At 37.9% G+C, this 23,852-nt stretch overlaps 1 protein-coding gene across 1 annotated transcript in view; it reads left to right on the top strand.

The window, feature by feature from the left end:
• LOC131408156 (beta-galactosidase-1-like protein 3) overlaps positions 1-23,235 on the top strand; it is a 63,373-nt gene extending 40,138 nt beyond the window's left edge. Inside the window, exons 12-22 of the mRNA XM_058544712.1 lie at positions 12,436-12,520; positions 14,116-14,253; positions 14,843-14,923; positions 15,582-15,688; positions 16,522-16,662; positions 16,999-17,070; positions 17,566-17,644; positions 18,105-18,192; positions 18,500-18,611; positions 22,646-22,762; positions 22,877-23,235. Of these exons, the coding sequence (XP_058400695.1) occupies positions 12,436-12,520; positions 14,116-14,253; positions 14,843-14,923; positions 15,582-15,688; positions 16,522-16,662; positions 16,999-17,070; positions 17,566-17,644; positions 18,105-18,192; positions 18,500-18,611; positions 22,646-22,762; positions 22,877-22,942 (1,086 nt within the window). The 3' untranslated portion in view covers positions 22,943-23,235. The remainder of the gene's footprint in view (positions 1-12,435; positions 12,521-14,115; positions 14,254-14,842; positions 14,924-15,581; positions 15,689-16,521; positions 16,663-16,998; positions 17,071-17,565; positions 17,645-18,104; positions 18,193-18,499; positions 18,612-22,645; positions 22,763-22,876) is intronic.
• Positions 23,236-23,852: the final 617 nt, after the last annotated feature.

The raw sequence follows: 23,852 nt of genomic DNA, 5'->3' as shown, positions 1-23,852 counted from the left end.
TTATAACTGCTTTGGCTGCAGCCCGTAAGTTTTGGCATGTTGTATTTCCATTTTCGTTTGTCTCAAGATTTCTTGATTTCCTTTTGGTTATCCAGTAGCATGTTGTTTAATCTCCACATATTTGTGACTTTTCCAGTTTTCTTCTTGTAATTGATTTCTAGTTTCATACCATTGTAGTTGGAAAAGATGCTTGATATTATTTCAGTCTTCTTACATTTAAGACTTGTTTGGTGGCCTAACATATGATCTATCCTGGAAAATGCACCATGTGTGCTTGAGAAGAATGTATTCTGTTGCTTTTGTATGGAATATTCTGTATGTGTCTATTAAGACCATCAACTCTAGTGTTTGTTTAAGACCAATGTTTCCGTATTGATTTTCTGTCTGGATGATCTATCCATTGATGATCTACTATTGTTATACTATTGTCTATTTTCCCTTTAGGTCTGTTAATATTTGCTTTATATATTTAGGTGCTTCTATGTTGGATGCATAAATATATATAAATGCTATATCCTCTTGTTGGATTAACCACTTTATCATTATATAATGACGTTTTTTGTCTCTTATTACAGTATTTGTCTTAGAGTCTATTTTGTCTGATATGAATATAGCTATCCCAGCTTTCTTTTGGTTTCCATTTCCATGGAGCATCTTTATCCATCCCCTCACTTTCAGTCTGTGTGTGTCCTTACATGTGAAGTGAGTCTTTTGTAGGCAGCATGTATGTGGGTCTTATTTTTATATCCATTCAGCCACCCTGTGTCTTTCGATTGGAGAATTTAGTCCATTTATATTTAAAGTAATTATTGATAGGTATGGACTTATTGCCATTTTGTTAGTTGTCTTCTGGCTGTTTTGTAATTCCTTTGTTCCTTTTTTCTCTCGTGCTCTCTTACTTTGTGATTTGATGATTTTCTGTAGTGGTATGCTTAGATTCCTTTCTCTATCTTTTTTTTATCTAGGATTTTGCTTTGTGGTTACCATCAGGCTTACATAAAACAGCTTATATTTATAACAATCTATTTTAAGTTGATAACTTAAGTTTAAGCACATTCTAAAGCTCTACTTTTTACTACCCTATCCACACTTTATGTTTTTGATGTCACAATTTATTTCTTTTATCTTGTGTAGTATTGATTTTTTTTTACTCTCTGTATTTTTATTTTCCAGTAACTTTGAGATCATAATGGTTTATAACATTGTGAAATTTCGGGTGTACGTTATTGTTTATCAATTTCTGAGTAGACTCCATTGTGGTCACCCCAAGCAGTCTAATTATTGTCAATCACTGCACATGTGTCCCTTTACCTCTTTCACCCACCCCCCACCCCTCTTCCCCTCTGGTAATCACTAATCCCTTCTCTTTATCTGTGTATTTGTTATATTCCATATATGAGTGAAATCATGCAGTATTTGTCTTTCTCTCTCTGGCTTATTTCACTTAACATCATACCCTCAAGGTCCATGCATGTTGTTGCAAATGGCAAGATTGTGTCTTTTTTTATGGCTGAGTAGTATTCCATTGTATATATATACACCACATCTTCTTTATCCAAACATCAGTTGATGGGCACTTGGGTTGCTTCCACATCTTGGCTATTGTGAATAATGCTGCAATGAACATAGGGGCACATAGATCTCTTTGGATCATTGAGTTCTTTGGATAAATGCCCAGTAGTGGGATACCTGGATCTTAATATTTCTATTTTTAATTTTTTGAGAACTCTCTATACTGTTTCCATGGTGGCTGCACCAGTTTGCATTCCCACCAGCAGTGCATGAAGGTTCCCTTTTCTCCACATCCTCTCCAACATTTGTTGTTTTTTGTCTTGGTAATTATAGCCATTCTGGCTGGTGTAAGGTGATATATCGTTGTTTAGATTTGCATTTCCATGATGATTAGCGATGTTGAACATCTTTTCATGTGTCTGTTGGCCATCTGTATGTCTTCTTTGGAAAAATGCCTGTTCATATCCTCTGCCCATTTTTTGATTGTGGTGTTTGTTTTGTTGTTGTTGAGTTGTATGAATTCTTTATCTATTTTGGAGATCAATCCCTTGTTGGATAGGTGATTTGCAAATATTTTCTCCCTGTTGGTGGGTGTCTTTTCGTTTTGTTCATGGTTCCCTTTGCTTTGCAAAAAAAAAAAAAAAAAGCATTTTAATCTGATGTAGTCCTATTTGTTAACTTTTTCTTTTGTTTCCCTTGCCTGGTCAGACATGTTATTTGAAAAGATGCTGCTAAAATCAATGTCAAATAGTGTACTGCCCATATTTTCTCGCAGGAGTTTTATGGTTTCAGGTCTTACATTCAAGTCTTTAATCCATTTTGATGCAAGATGATGGTCTACTTTCATTCTTTTGCATGTGGCTGTCCAGTTTTCCCAACACCATTTATTGAAGAGACTTTCCTTTCTCCATTGTATGTTCTTGGCTCCTTTGTCGAAGATTAGCTGTCTGTTGATGTGTGGTTTTATTTCTGGGCTTTCAGTTTTTTTCCATTGATCTGTGTGTCTGTTTTTGTACAAGTACCATGCTGTTTTGATCACTATAGCTTTGTAGTATATTTTGAAGTCAGGGATTGTGATGCCTCCAGCTTGTTCTTTTTTCTTAGGATTGCTTTGGCTATTTGGGTTCTTTTGTTGTTCCATATAAATTTTAGGATTCTTTGTTCAATTTTCATGAAGAATGTCGTTGGTATTCTGATTGGGATTGCATTGAATCTTAGATTGCTTTAGGTAGTATGGATATTTAACTATATTGATTCTTCTGAACCATGAACATGGAATATTTTTCCATTTCTTTGTGTCTTCTTCCATTTTTTTCAATGATGTCTTATAGTTTTCAGTGTATAGGTCTTTTACCTCTTTGGTTAAGTTTATTCCTAAATACTTTATTCTTTTTGTTGCAATTGTAAATGGGATTGTACTCTTGATTTCTCTTTCTGCTAGTTCATTGTTAGTGTATATAAATGCAACTGATTTTTGTAAGTTGATTTTGTACCCTGCAACTTAGCTGTAGTTATTGGTTATTTCCAATAGTTTTCTGATGGATTCTTTAGGGTTTTCTACATATGGGATCATGTCATCTCAAACAGTGAGAGTTTCACTTCTTCCTTTCCAATTTTGATTCCTTTTATTTCTTTTTCTTGCATAATTGCTCTGGCCAAAACCTCCACTAGTATGTTGAATAGGAGTGGCGAGAGTGGGCACCCTTGTCTTGTTCCTGTTCTCAGAGGGATGGCTTTCAGTTTTGCACCATCAAGTATGATGTTGGCTGTGGGTTTGTCATATATGGCCTTTATTATGTTGAGGTATTTTCCTTCTATACCCATTTTGTTGAGAGTTTTTATCATAAATGGATATTGACTTTTGTCAAATGTTTTCTCTGCATCTATTGAGATGATCATGTGATTTTTATTCCTCATTTTGTTAATGTGGTATATCACATTGATTGATTGGTGGATGTTGAACCATCCCTGCACTCCTGGAATAAATACCACTTGATCATTGTGTATGATCCTTTTAATGAATTGCTGTATTCAGTTTGCCAATATTTTGTTGAGGATTTTTGCATCTATGTTCATTAGTGATATTGGCCTGTAATTTTCCTTCTTTGTATTGTTCTTGTCTGGTTTTGGTATCAGGGTGATGGTGGCCTCATAGAATGAGTTAGGAAGCATTCCATCTTCTTCATTTTTTTTTGGAGTAGTTTGAGAAGGATAGGTATTAAATCTTCTTTGAATGTTTAGTAAAATTCTTCAGAGAAGCCATCTGGTCCTGGACACTTGTTTTTTTTGGCAGGTTTTTGATTATTGTTTCAATCTCTTTACTTGTAATTGGTCTATTCAGATTTTCTATTTCTTCTTGATTTAGTTTTGGGAGGTTGTATGAGTCTAAGAATTTATCCATTTCTTGTAGGTTATCCAGTTTGTTGGCGTATAGTTTTTCATAGTATTCTCTTATAATCCTTTGTATTTCTGCAGAATCTGTTGTAATTTCTCCTCTTTCATTTATAGTTTTGTTTATTTGAGCCTTCTCTCTCTTTTTCTTCGTGAGTCTGGCTAAGGGTTTGTCAATTTTGTTTATCTTCTCGAAGCATCAGCTCTTAGTTTCATTAATCCTTTCTGCTGATTTTTAGTCTGTCTTTCATTTATTTCCACTCTGATTTTTATTATTTCCCTCCTTCTGCTGACTTTAGGCTTTGTTTGTTCTTCTTTTTCTACTTCTGTTAGGTGCAGTTTAAGGTTACTTATTTAAGATTTTTCTTGTTTGTTGAGGTGGGCCTGTATTGCTATGAGTTTTCCTCTTATGACTGCTTTTGCTGTATCCCATAGGAGTTGGTATGTTGTATTTTCATTTTCGTTTGTCTCCAGGTATTTTTTAACTTCTTTGATTTCTTCATTAATCCAATGGTTATTCAGTAGCATGTTGTTTAGTCTCTATATATTTCTGACTTTCCCATTTTATTTTTTTGTAGTTGGTTTCTAGTTTCATAGCACTGTGTTCAGAAAAGATACTTGGAATGATTTCAATCTTCTTAAGTTTATTGAAATTTGCCTTGTTTCCCAACATATAGTCTGCCTTTGAGAATGATCCATGTGCACTTGAGAAGCAGGGGTATTCTGCTGTTTTTGGATGGAATGCTCTGTATATATCTATTAAGTCCATCTGATCAAGTGATTTGTTTAAATCTACTATTTCTTTGTTGACTTTTTGTCTGGATGATCTGTCCATTGATGTAAGTGGGTTGGTGAGGTCCCCTACTATTATTGTGTTGCTGTTAATTTCTCCCTTTAGGTCTACTGATAGTTGTTTTATGTATTTTGGTGCCCTTGTGTTAGGTGCATATATATTCATAAGTGTTATGTCCCCTTAGTGGAGTGTCTCTTTTATCATTATATAATGCCCCTCTTTGTCTTTCATTGTCTTTTTTAACTTGAAGTCTGTTTTGTCTGATATAAGTATGGCAACACCTACTTTCTTTTGTTTGCCATTTGCTTGGAGTATCATCTTCCATCTGTTTCATCTGAGCCTATGTTTGTCTTTAGAACTGAGATGTGTTTCCTGGAGGCAGCATATTATTTGGTCTTGTTTTTTAATCCATCCGGCCATTCTGTGTCTTTTGATTGGAGAATTCAATCTATTTACATTTAGAGTGATTATTGATATAGGAGGGCTTAATATTGCCATTTTATCTCTTGTTTTCTGGTTGATCTACATTTCTGTTGTTTCTCTTCCTTTGTATTTCTGACTGCCATTTCATTTTGGTGATTTTCTGAGTAAGTTTTCTCAGTTTTCTCTCTTTTTGTGAATTGTGGCTCTGCTCTTATTTTGTTTTTTGCTCTTATTTTTGTGGTTTCATGAGGTTTGTATAAAAGATCTCATACATGAAATAATCCATTTTCTCATAGCCTCTTATCTCCATTAACCCAAGCAGGTTCCATCCTTTCCCTTTCCCCCTTCTGAGTTATTGTTGTTACAAATTATTCTGTTTTTAATGCTGTGAGTTTGTGACTAAGATGAAGTGTTTATAGTTAATTTGATGCTTTCCTTCCCTTTATCTTTAAGTTATAACTGAATATTCATTTCCCTGTTCTGATAGAGAGCTGCAGTTTTCTGATTTTGTCTGTTGGATTATCTCCTTGCTCAAAGCTTTGTAGGCCTTTGCCTTTTTGCTTGCAGTGTGAGCACATCTTTAATTATTTCTTGTAGGGGAGTTCTAGTGGCAATGAACTTGCTCAGCTTTTGTTTATCTCGGAAAGATTTTATTTCTCCATCGTATGTGAAGGAAAGTTTCACTGGATAGAGCATTCTTGGCTGAAAGTTTTTGTCTTTGGGTATTTTGAATATATCATTCCATTCTCTCCTGGCCTGTAGACTTTCTGCCGAGAAATCTGCTGAAAGCTTGATAGGGATTCCTTTGTATGTTAGTCTCTTTTGTCTAGCTGCCCTTAATATTTTTTCTTTGTCATTGGCTTTTGCCAGTTTTACTATTATATGCCTTGGGGAATGTCTTTTAGCATTGATGTAATTAGGCATTCTATCGGCTTCATGTGTTTGTAAATCTGGTTCCTTCCCCAGGTTTGGGAAGTTCTCAGCTATTATTTCTTTAAACAAGCTCTCTCCTCCTTTCTCCCTCTCTTCTCTCACTGGGATACCTATAATCCTTATGTTGTTTTTCCTAATTGAGTCAGATATTTCTTGAAGAATTCCTTCATTTTTAAAAAATCTTGTCTTCTCCTCCACTTGTAGCATTTCTATATTTTTATCCTCTAAATGACTAATTCTTTCCTCCACAACATCAACTCTGTTCTTTAAGTATTCTAGATTATTTTTCATTTCATTGATTATGTTTTTCATATCCAGAATTTCTGCTTGATTTTTTTAATAGTTTCAATCTCTTGGGTGAAGAGGTTCATTTCATTCCTGAGCTCACTGAACTGTTTTTCTGTGTTCTCGTGTAACTCGTTGAGTTTCTTTGACAGCTGTTTTTAATTCTCTGTCATTTAGATTGTAAATTTCTGTGACTTCAGGGTTGGTTTCTGGAGAATTGTCATTTTCCTTCTGGTCTGAGCTGTTGCTATGGTTTCTCATGGTGTTTGATGGACTAATCTTTTGTCGGGGCATTTGTAGTGGTATTAGGTTGCAGATTCCACCTGCTACTGCTGGGGAGAGCAGGAGCAGAGTTTCTGGTCCCACCCTGTCTGCTGGAAGTTGTGGGGGTACTGCAGGCACTTGCACCAGCCTGAAAAGCATTCAGGCACTTGTGTGGACTTTACTTGGTGGGAGGGGCTTCTTGTGTGAACCCAGCCAGGGCCACTCTTTGGGGCTGCAGGGGCACAATGGGCTCCGCTCCCGCTGGGAAAGCTATCACCAGTGGGCTAAGGGCTGCCGCTGCCTCTTCCCACAGTCACCCTGGGGCACGTTCCCACTTTTGGGGCACTTGTGCCAGGCTGGAAAGTGATCCTTTGTGTGCACAGGGCTGTCGGGGGAGGGTAGAGAGTGCTCATCTATCTCCACCACTTCCCGGAGAGTCAGTCCGTCCACCCTCAGATGTATAGCTGCGTGTGTCTCTCAGGCATTCTGTTGTGCTGTGTAGGCTTCTTCTGTTGGTCGATGAATGTCCATTTAGTTGTAGTTCAAAAGGAGGAGAGACAAAGGGAACAGCTCACTCCGCCATGTTGCTGACATCACCTTTTGACTGCTTTGTGTCATATTGATTTTTATCTTAAGGTCAGTTTTGTCTGTTATTGATATTGCCACACCAGATTTCTTTTGTTTAATATTTAAGTGGTATATCATTGTTTGTGTCATCATTTTAATTTTACTGTAATTTTTTATACGTCTCCTATGAACAGAAATTACTTGAATATTTTTTATCTTATTCTGACACAATCTTTTATTTGGAGCTCTTAGTCATTTATATTTAATGTAATTATTGATATATATTGCATTTAAATCTATCACCTTATTTTGTGACTTCTTTTTGTCTTTTCCTTTAGAATCTTGACTTCTTTTTATGGATTTAACTATTTTTAGAAATCAGTTCCTGTTTTTCCCCATACCAATACGGGAGTTGTAAACTCTTTTTTTATCTTTTAAAAGCTATCCTTGAAATTTTGACATAAGTACTTAACCCACCACAATCTAAAGTTAAGCAATAACTTTGCACTCTACTCAGAGTATGCAAGTATCGTAGAACACTTTGACTCCATTTATCCCTTGAGACACACATTCTATTTTACTCTTGCATTTGACTTCTATTTTTTGAAAACTCTAAGAAATATTATTATATTTGGTTTTATGCAATCAATATTCATTCAGTTTTAGCCCAATATTTATCATTGTTTGCTACTTATTTCTTGTATCCCAGACAGTGTGTTTAGGATTATTTTTCTTCTGCTTGAAGTATATCCTTTACACATCCCTTTAATGATATCTACCTATGGCAAACTATTTTTTTTTTTTTACCTCAGTCCTTTACTGTCTGTAGAATTCTAACTTGGTGGTTGTTTTCTTTCAGCATGTAGTCTGCTAACTTCATTGTTGCTTTTGAGAAGTCCTCTCTCAGGCTACCTCATATGAAAGTAATTTTTCCCCCTTTGTTAAGAATTTTTGTTTGTTTGTTTTGGTTTTTGCAGTTGTACTATAATCTGTCTATGTGTGAATATCTTTTATTTATTATTCTTGCAATTTGTTTGGCTTCTTGAATATGTCTATTCTCAGCTAGTATCTCTTCAAATATTGCTCCTTCCCTGTTGTCTCATTCCTTTCATTCTGGGATTCCAACTAAAGTTACCTTAGACCTCACATGTGCTCAATATCTGTAATTAATTTGCGTATTTTTTTCCCCTTATGTTGCCTTTTGGATACTTTCTTCCGATTTGTCTTCACATGGATTAATTCTCCTTTCAGCTATAGCTAAGATGATATTTTTTTTTTAAATTTTATTTATTTTATTTTTTCCCCCCAAAGCCCCAGTAGATAGTTGTATGTCATAGCTGCACACCCTTCCAGTTGCTGTATGTGGGACTCGGCCTCAGGATGGAGAAGTGGTGCCTCGATGCGCACCCGGGATCCGAACCCGGGCCGCCAGCATCGCAGCTCGCACATTTAACCACCAAGCCACAGGGCCGGCCACTAAGATGATATTATATTTTATCCGACATCTTTTCTTGTCCTCAATGAGAAGGTTGGTCCAAATAATATAGATCATCATTATTGGAAATTGTGTTTTCTATTGTATCTTTTAATATTTTTTTAAATTTATTTTTTGTTTTTTTTTTCTCTTCAGGGACACAAGTTATGTGTAGTGCAAAGTTATTTTGTCTGTCTTCCACATCTCCCTCATCCATTTCTCTCTAATCCTTTCTTCTCTATGTTTATTTCCATTTAATTTTGTTCACCTTTTGCTACCTTTCTTTTCGTGTCCTTTACAGTGTTTATTTTCCTTTTAGCTGCTTCCAGTTTTGACTTAATAGTTTCTATTTTATCTACTTTGTTTTTTTTTTTTTTTAACTCTGCCAGGTTATATTTTAGCTCCTATGTTTTTTTTTTTATCATATCAGTCTTCCTTGAATACTTTTAGTTCTATTTTATGCTCTCAGTTTATAGAGGTGATTGTTTCATTGAGATTTGTGACTTTACAACAATATTTTTGGACTATAATTTTGACCTGTCCCATGGCAAGTTTTTGCTGTTTCTCTTTTGTAATTTCTTTTCCTGTTTTTGTCCCCTTTTTAGTGTAAATTTTAAAAATAGTTTCTCTTTTTATTCTTTTTTTATTATTATTCCTCTTTGAGTTGAGTAAATGTTGGCTTCTCTTGTAGGCTGAAGTACTTCAGAGAAGTTTCTGTGAGAAAGAGTACATGGCTGCATTCCAGGCTAACAATATATCTTATGGCTCATTGTTGTATGCAGGGATGAATTGCTTTTTTTACCTACCTCTGTTTTCCCATTCCCTGCTCTTCCAGGGAGCCAACCAAAATTATGGGCCTGCTCTCAGATGCCTCACAAGCAGACTTCTTCCTGATAATAATTTTTATCTGTGATTCTTCAATAATTACTTCTTTCCAAGCTTCTGATACGTGGAATTATGCAAAGTGTACTCCTTCTACCAGCTTGTGCATCCCATTCTGTAATTGCAAATAAGAAATTATTGGTATCACACTGTAGAGTATTCTTCTTACCTCGAAGAAATTTGTCCTGCTACCCTTTCCTAAAACCTTCAACAAAGAGTATCTTGTCTCTGCATTTTTGAATCCCTGATAGACCTTCAATGAGTGCTTTGGCACTCTTTTCTCCTAATTTATATTTTGAAGTTTAAGATGTCTCTTAGACCTATGGAAGATACTGTTTGTGTTTTCATCTCTCATTCTTGATTTTGATTTTGAAAGTTTCCAAGAGGAGAGTGTCAAGTGGACTGATAACACAGTGCCACTTTAACACCAGAAGTCAGTCTTTCCTCTTAAATACAAATGGAAAAGTCAAGGATCTGTATTTATTTAGTAAAAGTTCCTAGTGAAAAAATAATTAAACTACCAATAAAGAAGAAAATGGAAACTGGGGAATATAGAGTTAATTCAGGAAACAGAATATAATATTAAAAATGCTTATTAGTGTGCATAGAGCTATGGATAAGATTATTTATGCATGAGACAAGAGTGCAATATTAAGAAAAAGGGATAATCAGAGAACCAAAAGAACACCTTGAAATTAAAATCTAATATTTTAAATTAAAAATTAAATATAGGGGGGCCGGCCCAGTGGTGCAAGCGGTTAAGTGCGCGTGCTCTGCTGCGGCGGCCCGGGGTTCGCTGGTTCGGATCCCGGGTGCGCACCGACGCACTGCTTGGTAAGCCATGCTGTGGCGGTGTCCCATATAAAGTGGAGGAAGATAGGCACCGATGCTAGCCCAGGGCCGTCTTCCTCAGCAAAAAAAGAGGAGGATTGGCGGATGTTAGCTCAGGGCTGATCTCCTCACAAAAAAAAAAAAAATTAAATATAGGAGTTGGAAGGTAATGAGGAAATTTCCTAGAAATAGGACAAGTCAACAAGTAATAAAGGATAAGAGACAACATAAATGTCTTAAAAGAACAATTTAGGAGCCCTAACATCTTACTAATAGTAGTTACAAAAAGAGAGGACAAAGAACACAGAAGAAAGGAAATTACAAATAACTGAAATAAGAAAATTTCCTTTAACTGAAGGATATATATCTGTAGATTGAAAGTTGCCCCTCAAATGGTCAGGACAATAAATGATAAAAAGACCCGTATTGTAAAATTAACATCTTACAGAGAGGAAAAACTATAGGCTTACAAACCAAGCAACAAGAGTCAGATATATAGGAGTTTAAAATATCGACACTGGATGATAGAAAGCAATGGAACATGCCTTTAAAATTATGAGGATAAATGAATTTCAACTTAGAATTTTATACCCAGCCTAAATATTAAGCAACTGTATTGGTAAAATAAAGATATTTTTAGATATTTCATGACTCAGAATAATTATTTTCCATTTACCCTTTCTACGAAAGTGTTTGGAGGATGCAGGAAATAAGGGATTAAACCAAGATGGAAAAACACATGGGATCCAGAAAACATTGTATCTACCCCCAGGGATCAGCTAAGTTCTAGGATGGCAGGTCTTCAGGCTTACAGTGTGACCATTTTTGATTACAGCAGGATGCTGGAGGACTCCAGGAATGCAATTGAGAATGCATAGTGTGAATGCCTGACCTATTCCCCAAGAGAAGCCCAGCCATAGTTTTCCATTTTAATACACACGGCACAACAACAGCTAGTCCTGCTGTGGAGAAGATGTCAACTTTTAAAAAAAGAACTTACATTCTTCATCAGCCTTGAAAATGCTAGACTAGAAGTGGAATGCAGGTATCAGGCTGAAAGCCTGTGGCATCTGACAGTTTAGGCCACAAGTAATATGAATTTTAAGAGCTACCTATGTTTTAGGCAAGAGTTAGTTTAGAAGTTTTGGACAATGCAATTGCTTTGGTATGTTTTCTTCTAGTTTTAGATAGAAGTCATTTGCAATCCAGAGACAATATAGTATAATGGTTAAGAGTGTGGTTCTGGAGCTAGCCTGGCTGAGTTCAAATCCCAGTTCTAGCACTTCCTAGAAGAGTGAACGTGGACTGGTTACCCAACCACAATTTCTTCTTTTGTAAAATAGGAACTGATAGTACCTACTTTATAGGTTGTTATACAGAACAGTTAAGTAAAGTACTTCAGATAGTGCTCAGCACATGGTAAGAATTCAATAATTATTAGTAAAAGGTACAATCCATAAAGACATGATAACATTTATGAATTCTTACGTATAATTGTTTATTAACAAAAATATACAAAGTAAGAACTGTTAGAAATGAAAAAGAAATGAATAGAAACACAATTACACTGGACATTTCAATGCAGATGAGGTAGAATAAAATTAAATAAAGGTATCGAGAAAATGAATGATATACTTAATCTATTAACATAACTTAGTGGCTGGTAGTTCAGCTCAGACCTGGATTTGAGTTGTGGCTCTGCCCCAACCAGAAGTGTGACCTCTGAGCCACAGTTTCTATGGGAGGAATTGCAGTCAGGTCCTTGTGTATCCAAAGCTGATTCTTTTGACACCGGCCTCACATATGACAAGGCTGGGATTATTGATGATGCTATCCAGGTATAGCAGGGAGGCGCATAAAGCTAGAAGGAGTCCGGAGACAACGAACGTTGAGGAGGCATGGGAGAAACAAAGCCATGGGTGGTGGCAAAGGTGCAGTGGGTGAGGGGGAGTAGGGGTGGGGGTAAACGCTGAATTGGGAAAAAGTGAAAAGTATGAGTTCCTCAAATTCTCATCTGTTGTATTTAGTTTTTCAGTTTTTCTTTTTGCTAGACTTAATGTTTGATTTGGTTTGTTTCTAGAGCAATAAGCCTATTATGATTATGGAATATTGGGTCGGCTGGTTCGACACATGGGGAAGTAAACATGTGGTTAGAGATGCGGATGGTAAGTGTTTTGCAGTGTTTGACCCCAAGTAGAGATGGCCCTGAGTCATGGATCATTCATACATTTCTCTGCTAATTAATCAGCTCATTCAACCACAACTCCTCACTCAGCCCCTGTTATGTACAGGGACTTGGCTAGGCCTGCGAGTGCCCTGGTGAATAAAAATCACCGGGTTTCTACCCCCAGGGAGCTTGTAATTTGGTGGAGTTGACAGATGATTAAGAAGTAAAAGAATCAATATAGAATTCTACATCTGTCAAGTGCTTTGAAGCAAACAAACAGGAGGCAGTAATAGGAAAGACAGTGCCGACCTGCAGAGAGATGGCCAGGTGGTCATGGAAAGGGTCCCTGAGAAGATGACATCTCTGAAGAAGGGGATGCGTTTGCTAAATGTCTCAATCATCTCAGAAAATGCACAGGCCATTTGCTACGGAGTTGTCAACTAAATGAGAGTAATTTTCAGAAGAGGACACGCAATGATGGCTGAGAGTGCAGATCCTGGAACCAAAGAGACCTGGATTTCAATCCCAGCTCTGCACACTAGCCACGTGGTCCAAGGCAGCTTTCTTCCACTTCTCTGTCTCAGTGTCCTCATATAAAAATGGGGATTATCATGTAACCTACTTTATAAGGTTGTCGTGAGGATTAAATATAGTAATCCATGTAAACCACTCAGAAGAGTGCCTGGCAGATGTTGTTAATAAAAGTATTTTGTTCCTAAAGATATTTTGCCATCGCTATTATGAAAACAAGCTCACTTGTACCTGAAGTAAAGAAGACTGTTGAAAAGTACTCACTAACTGAGAAAAGCCTGATTTGGGCTGAAAAATAGGAAAAAAAAAAAGGCCACCACCCCCACCACCGAACAACAGTTTTCTGATCACTCATGTGTCAGCACTATGCCATATTTCCTACATATGCTCTCTCATCAATTAATTCTCTCACCAGTCCTATGATGGAGTAGCAATTAGGACGTTCACTTAACAGATAAGGAAGCAGAGGTTCTGGGAGAGACAACAGGCTATCTGAGGTCATACAAATAGGAAAGAACACAGCCAGGATGGAATCCCACATCTAACTTTTAACCATTCTGCTCCCTATTACGGCCAGGCGAAGGATGATCATACCTGTGAAACCATGGTGACAAAAGGAGAGTTTCTGTGGCTAAAGATTGAGAACAGCCACTCATGAACTAGTACAGTGATTCTAAACCAGTGTCCCAAGAGATATTACCCAAGAGAGTAGTGAATGTATACTAATTATTTGTACAATTTCAAAAAAGTTTAATGAACATTAGAAATTTAAGTGACATAAGGGTTCTTAGGCTATTATTTAATAGATGTAGCTTGGAGTCAAATTATGTCCATACTCTGGGAAAAGTAATTTTTAAAAAGGCTCTTGGTATTGACAAGACTTGGTTTCCTAGAGTAGTTCTGGCCAGTTGCACCTCTTTGCTGGTTAGAATCTTAGTGGAGGTTGAAAGACAAAACAGTTAAGTTGATTGTGGGGCGGGGTTGGGAATGATAAGATTTCACCAGAGACTTCTGTCCTTTCTTAATTTTTAATTTTTTGTATATCTTCATCTTCATCTACAGATGTTGAAAAAACTGTGTCTGAATTTATCAAATTTGAGATCTCCTTCAATGTATATATGTTCCATGGTGGAACCAACTTCGGTTTCATAAACGGGGCCACAAATTTTGTGAAGCACAGTGGTGTCGTCACTAGCTATGGCAAGTGTTCACTGGTATGGTCATCTCCCAGCGTAGGTGGTGTTGGAGCTTCACAGACTAGGCTCCAAAAGCGTGTTCTGGCATCGCTGGGTTCTTGATCTATGATCTATGCTGAGCATTGAGGATTTTCCTTTCTTCTGTGATGTTCATAATGTCCAACAGTCTGTCATTGCAGTAGACAGGGCTGCATGTGACCCAGAGCTCTGCTCCACTCATTGTGTACACTGTGTACTCCTTGACTTGAACCTTCCAAGAGACACAGAATGCAAGTGGTGATCACCATGCCCAGGCAACGATAGGCACAGCTGGGCAATCCAAGTTGAGGAAAGAAGACAGTGTCCATTAGAAAGTGACACAGAAGGATGAGCCCAGTGTTGTGACAGCCTCAGATCCCAGGAAGGCTTGTGGGGAGTGTTGCTACATTGGCATCACTCTCCCACACCCCAGCCTGCGATGGACTGGGCCAGGGGGCGAGGAAGATGTGTCTTCTGTCTCCTGCTGGTGGTCCTGGCCCGTCTCATGCAGAAGTGCTGAAACGGCGTGCTGTGGAGGAGTGCCTGGCCCCTGACAGCACCCTGGTGTCTTGCAGACTATGATGCTGTGCTGACAGAGGCTGGGGACTACACAGAAAAATATTTCAAGCTTCGAAAACTCTTTGGATCCATCTTGGGTACTAAGCAAATGTTTCAATTTGTGGGGTGGTCCTCCTCGTGAAGTGGAAGGGTGAGGAGAGGGGAGGATTTCTTCTACAGGTAGAAGCTTAATGGAGCACTTAAGAGTAAGGGCAATCTTAAGTTCAAATCCTGGTTTTCCCACTTAAAAGCTGTGTGATTTTGCATGAGTGTTTTTAAGCCCGTTAAGCCTCAGTTTCTTCACTGAAACATTAAGGCAGTGATACTCATCTCCTATAATGATTGTGAAAATTAAGTAAGTTATTATTTGTAAAACTCTTATATGATATATGGCATAATACCCTCATATACAGTAGCAGAAATCATCCTATTTAATTTTATTTAAATAAAGTTAATTAACCATCTACTATGTGCTAGAAAGTAGATAAGCACCAGTATTGCCAAAAGGCATAAGGCAGAGTTCTTGCTGCCTAAGAGCCCTCCGTCTGTATGAACATCTTACTCCTTAGAGGGCTGTGCATACAAAATGGCTCCAAGTTAGTTATTGCGGGTTTTTCCATCACTCTTGGAGAAGTATACCCATGTGTTAGGATAGGACCCATTTGTCTTGTTGGCTCTAGGATACAAGAGTTCGTGGATAGGAAGGGGGAGGCTTGGAGAAGGCAGTAGTTATTTCATGGCCCATTTTCGTTGCAGCAATTCCCCTGCCCCCCTTACCTGCGCTCACTCCTAAGGCTGTGTATCCCTCTATGAGATCATCCCTTTACTTGCCACTGTGGGATGTCCTACAGTACTTAAATGAGGTGAGTACTGCCTGGTCACTGGAATAGGGCGGTGGCCACTGGAGACATGAGGGACAAGGCCTTAGGCCATGGAGTATAGATTCTTTCAAGGGCTTTTTATTGGGAAGTGTGAAAACTCATCCTCTGCGTTTTGTCCAAATTTAGAACTATGGGACAAGAACCACAAGCTCCTTCTGGGTGGACTGTGAAGGGGTTTGAACTTGAAGAATGAGTGGGGGTGAGGGGAGAAGCAGGATCTTAGAGGATCCTATTTCCCAGCTCAGATGAACCCATCTGGTGAATGCTCTTGTGTGAGACTGCATGATCCGTATGGGAAAGGCTGCTGAGCTAGGAATCCAAGAAGCTGAGTTTCTGACTCCTCTTCACCGTTAACTAGGCCAAATCACTGAACTTCTTTGGGTCCTTGCTCTCCCTTTAAAATTAGATTACCTGTCCTACTTTGAAGAAAAGGTGAAAATTGTTTAGAAAATGTTAAGTCTTGAATTCGTATTGGTTTCACACCTGCTATCAGTGTTTTAAATGCTAAATAAATGTTTGCTTAGTGCATAATTCGTTACTTGACTTCAGTTATGTTAGAATATAACTTATTAACTCTGTTAATTCTCATGATTACAGCAATTGTTCCCTCTACCATACCCCCACCATCCCCTGAGTTTCCTGGTCGGTGGGGACATAAAGCACATGAGCGTCATCACGTAGCATCTGTTTTAGTAGTTTTCATCCAAAGACTGCTTGGGGACTATTAGGAAGTACTACAAAAAATGACAAGAGTCTTAGAAGTATCCTGACTCCTTATCGCCCTGGCTGTTGTTTCTGCCATGTCTCTCTCACAGCCAGTCATATCTAATATACCAGTCAACATGGAGAATCTTCCTATAAACAATGGAAATGGTCAGTCCTATGGATTAGTACTCTATGAGACTTCCATCTGCTCTGGAGGTCAGCTCCATGCTGATGTTCATGATACAGCACAGGTAGGGGTCAGCATGCTGTCTACGGAGGTAAGCAGAACATTTAGCCTAACTCTGCTATTGGGGAGGGTAATTAGTCACTGGTCAACTTTAGTATTTGATAGTAATTTTAAGCACCTACTCTGTGTGAGGCATCGGGAATATAAAGTCAAACCAAAGAAACTTCCTTTCTGCTTTATCACAGCTTAAGTCTGTTGGAGCCTCTCGGTCAGCTTCTAGCCATCTGTGAGCACCAAGGCTGGACCCTTCCTTCTTAATGACCTCCTCTTTAAACCAGAGCCTCTCTTCTTCCTTTCTTCAGGCGGGCCTATCAGTCTGATGCTGGCTCTTTTTTTGCAGGTGTTTTTGAATGAGACAAGAATAGGAATCCTGTATGATAATACTCAGAACTTGAACATTCCTGAAGTCAGGGTATGTAATTCAAGCGTCTAGGTGCTGCACTAGACCTCCGATTCAAATGCAAACATAGCCCAGTCCTGAGATAGACTGCCTCCTTTCTCTAGCACTACTGCTCCTCACTTAGGGTCCCTGCAGGAAGTGTTCAGGGCTCTAAGCATAAATGCATCTCCCAGGCCCAGGTACAGCATGGGCTGCAGCATACATGCTTTGGTGTTAATGGAATTTTCCCATTGAGCCCTGAGTCAATCATCAGCCCCTGGGGGGTCTCTGATCACAGGCATGGCTGAGTCTCTACCTTTCCTAAGGCTGACCAGAAGAGGAAAGGGAAGACTGAGTGTGGAACAGGAACACAGAGAGTCCTTGCAAGAGAGAGAAGACAGCTGGGCTCTGGAGCCTCCGTTTCTCCCATTTTCTTGTCTTTCCATCTGGGACTCAGAGAAGAATGGGTTCTAGAGTAAAAACCCTCCTTGGCCATGTAGTCCCCAAGAGCTTGTCTATCCCAAGCAGGAATGTCAGCTTTTAAGGATCCTGGTGGAGAATCAAGGACGAGTCAATTTTTCATGGAAAATTCAAAATCAGCGGAAAGGTAGGCTCTAGGCCTGAGAAACAGGCTGTAATCTCTCTTCATGGTTCCTTGGATCCTAAGATTGGGGCTATGTTGGGACTGGGAGGAAAAAATAAGCCCCTCAGGCAGTGGGATACCTAGGTCCTAGGACCAAAGATGCAAACTCCTTCCCTCTCCCTTGTCCTGCCTTCTCCAGTTCAAGGTAGGAAAGTAGAGCAGTTTGGTTGAGTCCTGGCTTGTCCTGGAGCAGAGTCCAGTCTCCTTTTGGGAATTTCAGGGAAAGTTCTGATACTAACTGGGGAATTTTCTTGGTACTGTGGAAACATACAACAAGAAACCTTCAGTCACAGCAGGTCAGACAAGTGTTTGCCCTTCTGGCTGAGCCCTTGTCATGAGGCATATAGGGTCTGGATTTCTTTGTTCAGGCACTGTAGAATATCCAGTCCCTGTCCAAATTCTCTTTCCTACCTCCCACCTGCAGGATTAACTGGATCTGTTACCATCAATAATGTTCCCCTGGAGGGTTTCACTATCTATTCTCTGGAAATGAAAATGAGCTTCTTCAAGAGGTACATTCCTACTTATGCCCAATAGACCCTTTCGGGGATCAGGGAACTCAGAGATTTCAAACTCTTTGCTTTGCAGATGAAGAGCCCAAGATTCAGAGAACTGAAGTGATTTACCCAGGCTATAGAGTGCTTTGGAATCAGGACTAGAACCCTAGAATAAGTCTCCTGATTCCAATTTTAATGCTTCTAGTCTAATATATCTCGCTGAAACAGATGCCTAGTTCCTGTGTGGGAACTCTAGGGTGGATATTGGGACTAGAGTTGGGAAGGGGCTTTCCTCTCCCTCAAAGCTTGGCCCTTCTTCCAGGCTTCGCTCTGCCACCTGGAGGCCTGTCCCAAATAGCTATTCGGGCCCTGCCTTCTACCTTGCTACCTTGAAGGCTGGCTCTTCTCCCAAGGACACCTTCCTGAGACTACTGGTAAGTGAGCCGCCCTCTTCTGCTCTGGTGCCCCAAGCACCTATTGTTTTTTAAAGGGTCTTGAAGCAAAGCCATAGTGTTCCTGGCAGGAATACTTCCCTTCCTTCCTTTCTTTCTCTTTCTTGCAAACCTTCCAACATTTCTCAATCTTCCTAATTTATCATTGTTTAAAAAATAATACATCAAAACACAATGGAAAAATTCAAATATAGCAAGATGTAAAGAGCAAACAGTAGAAGTTCTCCTTCAAACCCACCCCCATTCCAATTCCTCTCTTCTCAGAGCTAAGCACCACAAGGTTTGTGTGATTTCGTATAAAACTTTGCCTAAACACATACACAATTACACTAATGGGAGCATTCCATGAATTATATTCTGCAACTTGCTTTTTTTTGGGGGGGGTAGTTTTGACCTAGTATATCTTTTTATGTATGAACACACATAGATAACATAAATGCACAAAATATGGTTGTACAGATCAATTAATTATCACAAAGTCAACACCATATAATTATCACTGAGATAAAAATAAAATATTGTCAGCACCCCTCCCAAGCACTGCCTCCCCTTCTTCCTAAAAGGTAACGGTTATCTCAACTTCTAATACTAATTCAGCATTTTCTCCTTTGATTTCATGTATATTGAATTATATAGCATGTCTTCTTTTTTTATATAGCTTCTTTTGTTCAACACTGTTTGTGAGATTCAACCATTTAGCGATGTTGTGGTGATTTGTTCATTTTCACTATTGTATAGGCGTCCATTTATAAATATACGATACTTTATTTAACCATTCTATTGTTGATAGACATTTGTATTATTTCCAGTGTTTGGTTATTACAAATTATTAAGACTTCTTTTGTGTTTATGTATATACTGAGATATCTTTGTCAGGTTTTGGTACCAATGTTTAAGACCCTCATCAATGATTTGGAAGTAGAGTTTGTGTGAGACTGGTATTGTTTCTTAAATATTTGGTAGATTTCATTAGTGTAACCATCTAGGGCCAACATTTTCTTTGTGGGAAAGTTTATAAGTGTGGATTAAATTCCTTCAAGATTAAAGTACTATTCAGTTTCTTTAAAAGTCAGTTTTGATAAAGTATGTTTTTCTGCGAATTTTTCCATTTCATCTAAATTTTCAAATGTATGGTTTAAATTGTACATTTTTAATGTCTAGTGACATCTCTTTTTTCTTGATAAGTCTTACCAGAACATTACCAATTTATTACTCTTTCAATGAAAGAATATTTGGCTATGACTTTTACTATATTATGTATTTCCTTTCTGTTTAATTTCTACTGTTATCTTTATTGTTTTTTAAATTCTTTTTATCTTAAGATTTATCTGCTTTCGTTTTATAATTTCTTGAGACAGCTGCTTAGATAACTTATTTTTAATCTTTATTCTTTTTTAATATATGAATTCAGCTATTACTTTTCATTTTAGCATGGATTTGGTTGTATCCCATAAGTTTTCAAATTTAACATAAAATTAACTGTTTTAAAGTGAACAATTCAGTGGCATTTAGTACGTTCACAATGTTGTGCAACCGTTCCTTCTGTCTAGCTTCAAAATATTTTTATCACCCTAAAAGGAAACCCGTACAGTTAAGCATTTACTTCCTCATCTTCCCCTCCCCTCAGCAAACAATACTCTTCTCTCTGTGCCTATGGATTTGCCTTTTCCGGATACGTACTTCATAAGTTTTTATATGTTTTATTTTCATCATCAATGAATTCAAATATGTTTTAATTTCCCTTGTGATCTTTTCTTTGGCCTCTGGGTTGTTTAGAAGTGTATTTCTTAATTTCCAAATACTTTGATATTTTATAGTAAATAATCCTATAAAATAGTCATCAATAGTAATAGTTAATAGTAATTACGATTAATAGTAATCAATACTATTTTGTTATCAATTTATGTTTAATTGCACTATGGTCTGAGAACTTTAAAATCTTTTAACACTTGTTTAATCCAACCTATGGTCAAATTTGTAAAGATTGTGATGTATACTTGAAAGAATATGTGTATTTTGCATGCGTTAGATCAATGTTCTATATATGTCAATTAGTTTGATTTTAATTATCTTGTTTCAAATGTTTTATGTCTTTATTGATTCCTGTTTGCTTTGTCTACTAGTTGTTGAAATGCTATATGAAAATTTTCCACTATGGTCATGAATTTTGTTTCTCCTGTTATTATGTCAGTTTTGCTTACATATTTTGAATCTATACTTTTAGCCTCTCTATATATGATATATACATTCATGGTAAATTAAGAATTTGATCATTAGGAGATTTTCTTCTTTGTCTCTAAAGATATCTCTTGGCTTAATGTCAAGTTTTTCTGATATTATTAGGGCTATAGCAATTTCCTTTTGCTTAAGATTTACCTATTATATCTTTTTCCATTGTTTTTCTTTTATTTTTTCAATGCCTTTATATTTTAGAAGATTTTCCTATACAGAGCATTTAACTGCTTTATTAAAATTCAGTCCAGAAAGCTTTGTCTTTTTTTTTTTTTTGCGAGGATGATCAGCCCTGAGGTAACATCCATGCCTATCCTCCTCTTTTTTTGCTGAGGAAGACTGGCCCTGGGCTAACATCCATGCCCATCTTCCTCCACTTTATATGGGATGCCGCCACAGCATGGCCTGACAAGCGGTGCGTTGGTGCGTGCCCGGGATCCGAACCCGGGCCGCCAGCAGCAGAGCGCATGCACTTTACCGCTTCGCCACCAGGCCGGCCCCTGAGAAAGCTTTGTCTTTTACCTGGAATATTTCAGAGACTCCAATTTTATATGTTAGACCATTTTGCTATATCCCTTTTGTCTCTTTCTGCCTTGTATGTTTCTCATTCTTTTTCCCTCTGAGTTTAATTTTGGAAAATTTCTTCTTTCCTATTGTTCAGTTTACTAATTCTCTATTTAGCTATGTTCTCTAATTAGCTATATCTGATCTGCTATTCAAAATATTTGTTAAATTTTTAGTTCTAATTATTATATTTTTTTAGTTCTAGATTTTTATTCTATAACTTTAGCCTTTTCTGTAGTTTCCACTTCTCAGTCAAAATTCTAAGTCTTGTCTTTCATCTCTTTGAAGATTATAATTTATTAGGCATAGTTATTTTAAAGCCTGTGACTTTTAAATCTGTTATCTGTATCACCGTTGTATCTATTTTTATTGTCTGTTGTTCCTTTTGGTTGTTTATTATATTGTCTTTTTTTTTCCCTCATCTGCTTGATTATTTTTTGATTGAGTGCCAGACATTAAATGTGAAAAATGCTAGAAGTAATTCAAAGCCTAAGATGATGTCAGAGGATTTACATCCACCCCTGGAGGTGACCAGGGCCACTAATAATCACCTTTCTACAATTACAAGGACTGAAATGATTTGAATCAAGGCTTCCATCCAATGACTGGATTATTTCTAGTTAATTCTTAGCCTAGAGTATAGCCCCTCAGGGTCCCAACCCAGAGTGTAGATTACTTGGGTTCCCTGGTACCTAATTTTTGTTCCCCTAAACTTGTGAGGCTATGAAAAGTTCTGCTCAGCTTTTCAGCCACCTCTTCCTGAATAAGCAGTTGCCTCTAGTGGAAAAACTGCCTTAGTGTCTTCTTGTCTCTCAATTTTCTTCTAGATTTTGGTCCTGTAATTCTTCATTGTATTGCAAGCAGGTTTAAAAAATTGTGTAGCTCTTATAGGTGTTGTCAACAGTGTTCATCTCTATGACCTAGTAGTTATTTCTGGAAGTGGAAGACCTGGTTCTTTAATGCTGTATATATTACAGCATTATATATCACAGGGTAGGAACAACAGTAGCATTAGCATTAAAGCACTGGTTCATGTTTTCCTCTGTCATCCCTGGACCAGGTACAGCAGGGCAGAACTTCTAGAATATGTCCCATTCTAAACTCACTTCCACTTTCAGTGCCATAAAGCATCTCAGTCTTGCTCTCACTCCCCAAGTCCCTTAGGTTTTACCTTGCCAGTGTGAATCTGTTGCTATATCTCAAGGCACCATCCCTTCCAGAGCTGGAATTATGGATTTGTGTTCATCAATGGACGTAACCTTGGACGATATTGGATTATTGGGCCTCAAGAAACACTTTACCTTCCTGGTGCCTGGCTTCATCCAGAAGACAATGAGGTATGTTCACCCCCACCCCTGACTATTATGTCTCATAAGTGTTCAGATCTGCCTTCATCCCCAGAATGCAAATTGCAGTCTTGCTGATCCTGTACAGTCAACTTTTCTTCCTAGATCATTCTGTTTGAGAAAATAAAGAGTGGTTCAGACATCGAAACTACAGACCAACCCAAATTGTAAGACTGTGTTATAACACATTTCTTGGATTGTTGGAGTTCATCTACAAGCAATTTTTCAGGAGGAAGAATGTCAAGAATATCAAACAAAGTGTTCCTTACAATAGCAAAAATGTGAAAATACCTAAAAAATCAACAGGGAAATTGTTATGTATACCATAGTATATCCATATGATGCCTTTTTTAGTCTTTAAAAAGTCTTCAAAATCTTCAGTGACTGATTTACCTAGTTAAATGCTTAATCCTTAGCAGGTTCTTCTCTAATCAAATGTGCCTTTAGGCAGATATGAATAAAATAAAAACCAAATTTTATTTCTTCCTCTCCATACTCAGTTGGGAGGAAGGGAAGGGTCTCTGGCCTAAGAGAGTAAGGATTACTGCTCTCTCCATGCCAGGAGAGTATGGTATATGCAACTCCTAATGTGTGTGTGTGTGTGTGTGTGTGTGTGTGTGTAGGAGAGGGGAATACAGGGGACAGTGAACAATGATTTCAGGCATTTCCCTGAAGCCTGTGTATCTCCAAGGTGACCTGGTGGGTCACATCCAATCAGAGAAGGAACAGCAATTTAGTTGTTTGGTTCTGACATGTGACAGTAAAGCCTGGCATGGAGCACTCTGTGTCTTATTACTCCTCAGCTACCTGGGTATAGGCAAAGCTCTTACTGATAGTGGACAGATATTAGTGACATAAGCCACACATGCATGAATAACCCAGCCAGTTGTCTCAAATGACACCATTGGAAACTAATCACATTCTTATAATCAAAATATAGCACTTGGCTTAAATTCAAACCATTGTACTATAACAAAATCTTATCACCTTATTAGATATAGTGCCTGGGGTCTTCAAGAAATCTAGAAAATAGGGGCCGGCCCGGTGGCACAAGCGGTTAAGTGCACGTACTCCGTTGTGG

This window comes from Diceros bicornis, chromosome 7, assembly GCF_020826845.1.
Source record: "Diceros bicornis minor isolate mBicDic1 chromosome 7, mDicBic1.mat.cur, whole genome shotgun sequence".
In the NCBI taxonomy this organism is placed as follows: Eukaryota; Metazoa; Chordata; class Mammalia; order Perissodactyla; family Rhinocerotidae; genus Diceros; species Diceros bicornis.
The sequence above is the reverse complement of the archived record's forward strand: the minus strand, read 5'-3'. Positions and strand labels throughout refer to the sequence as shown.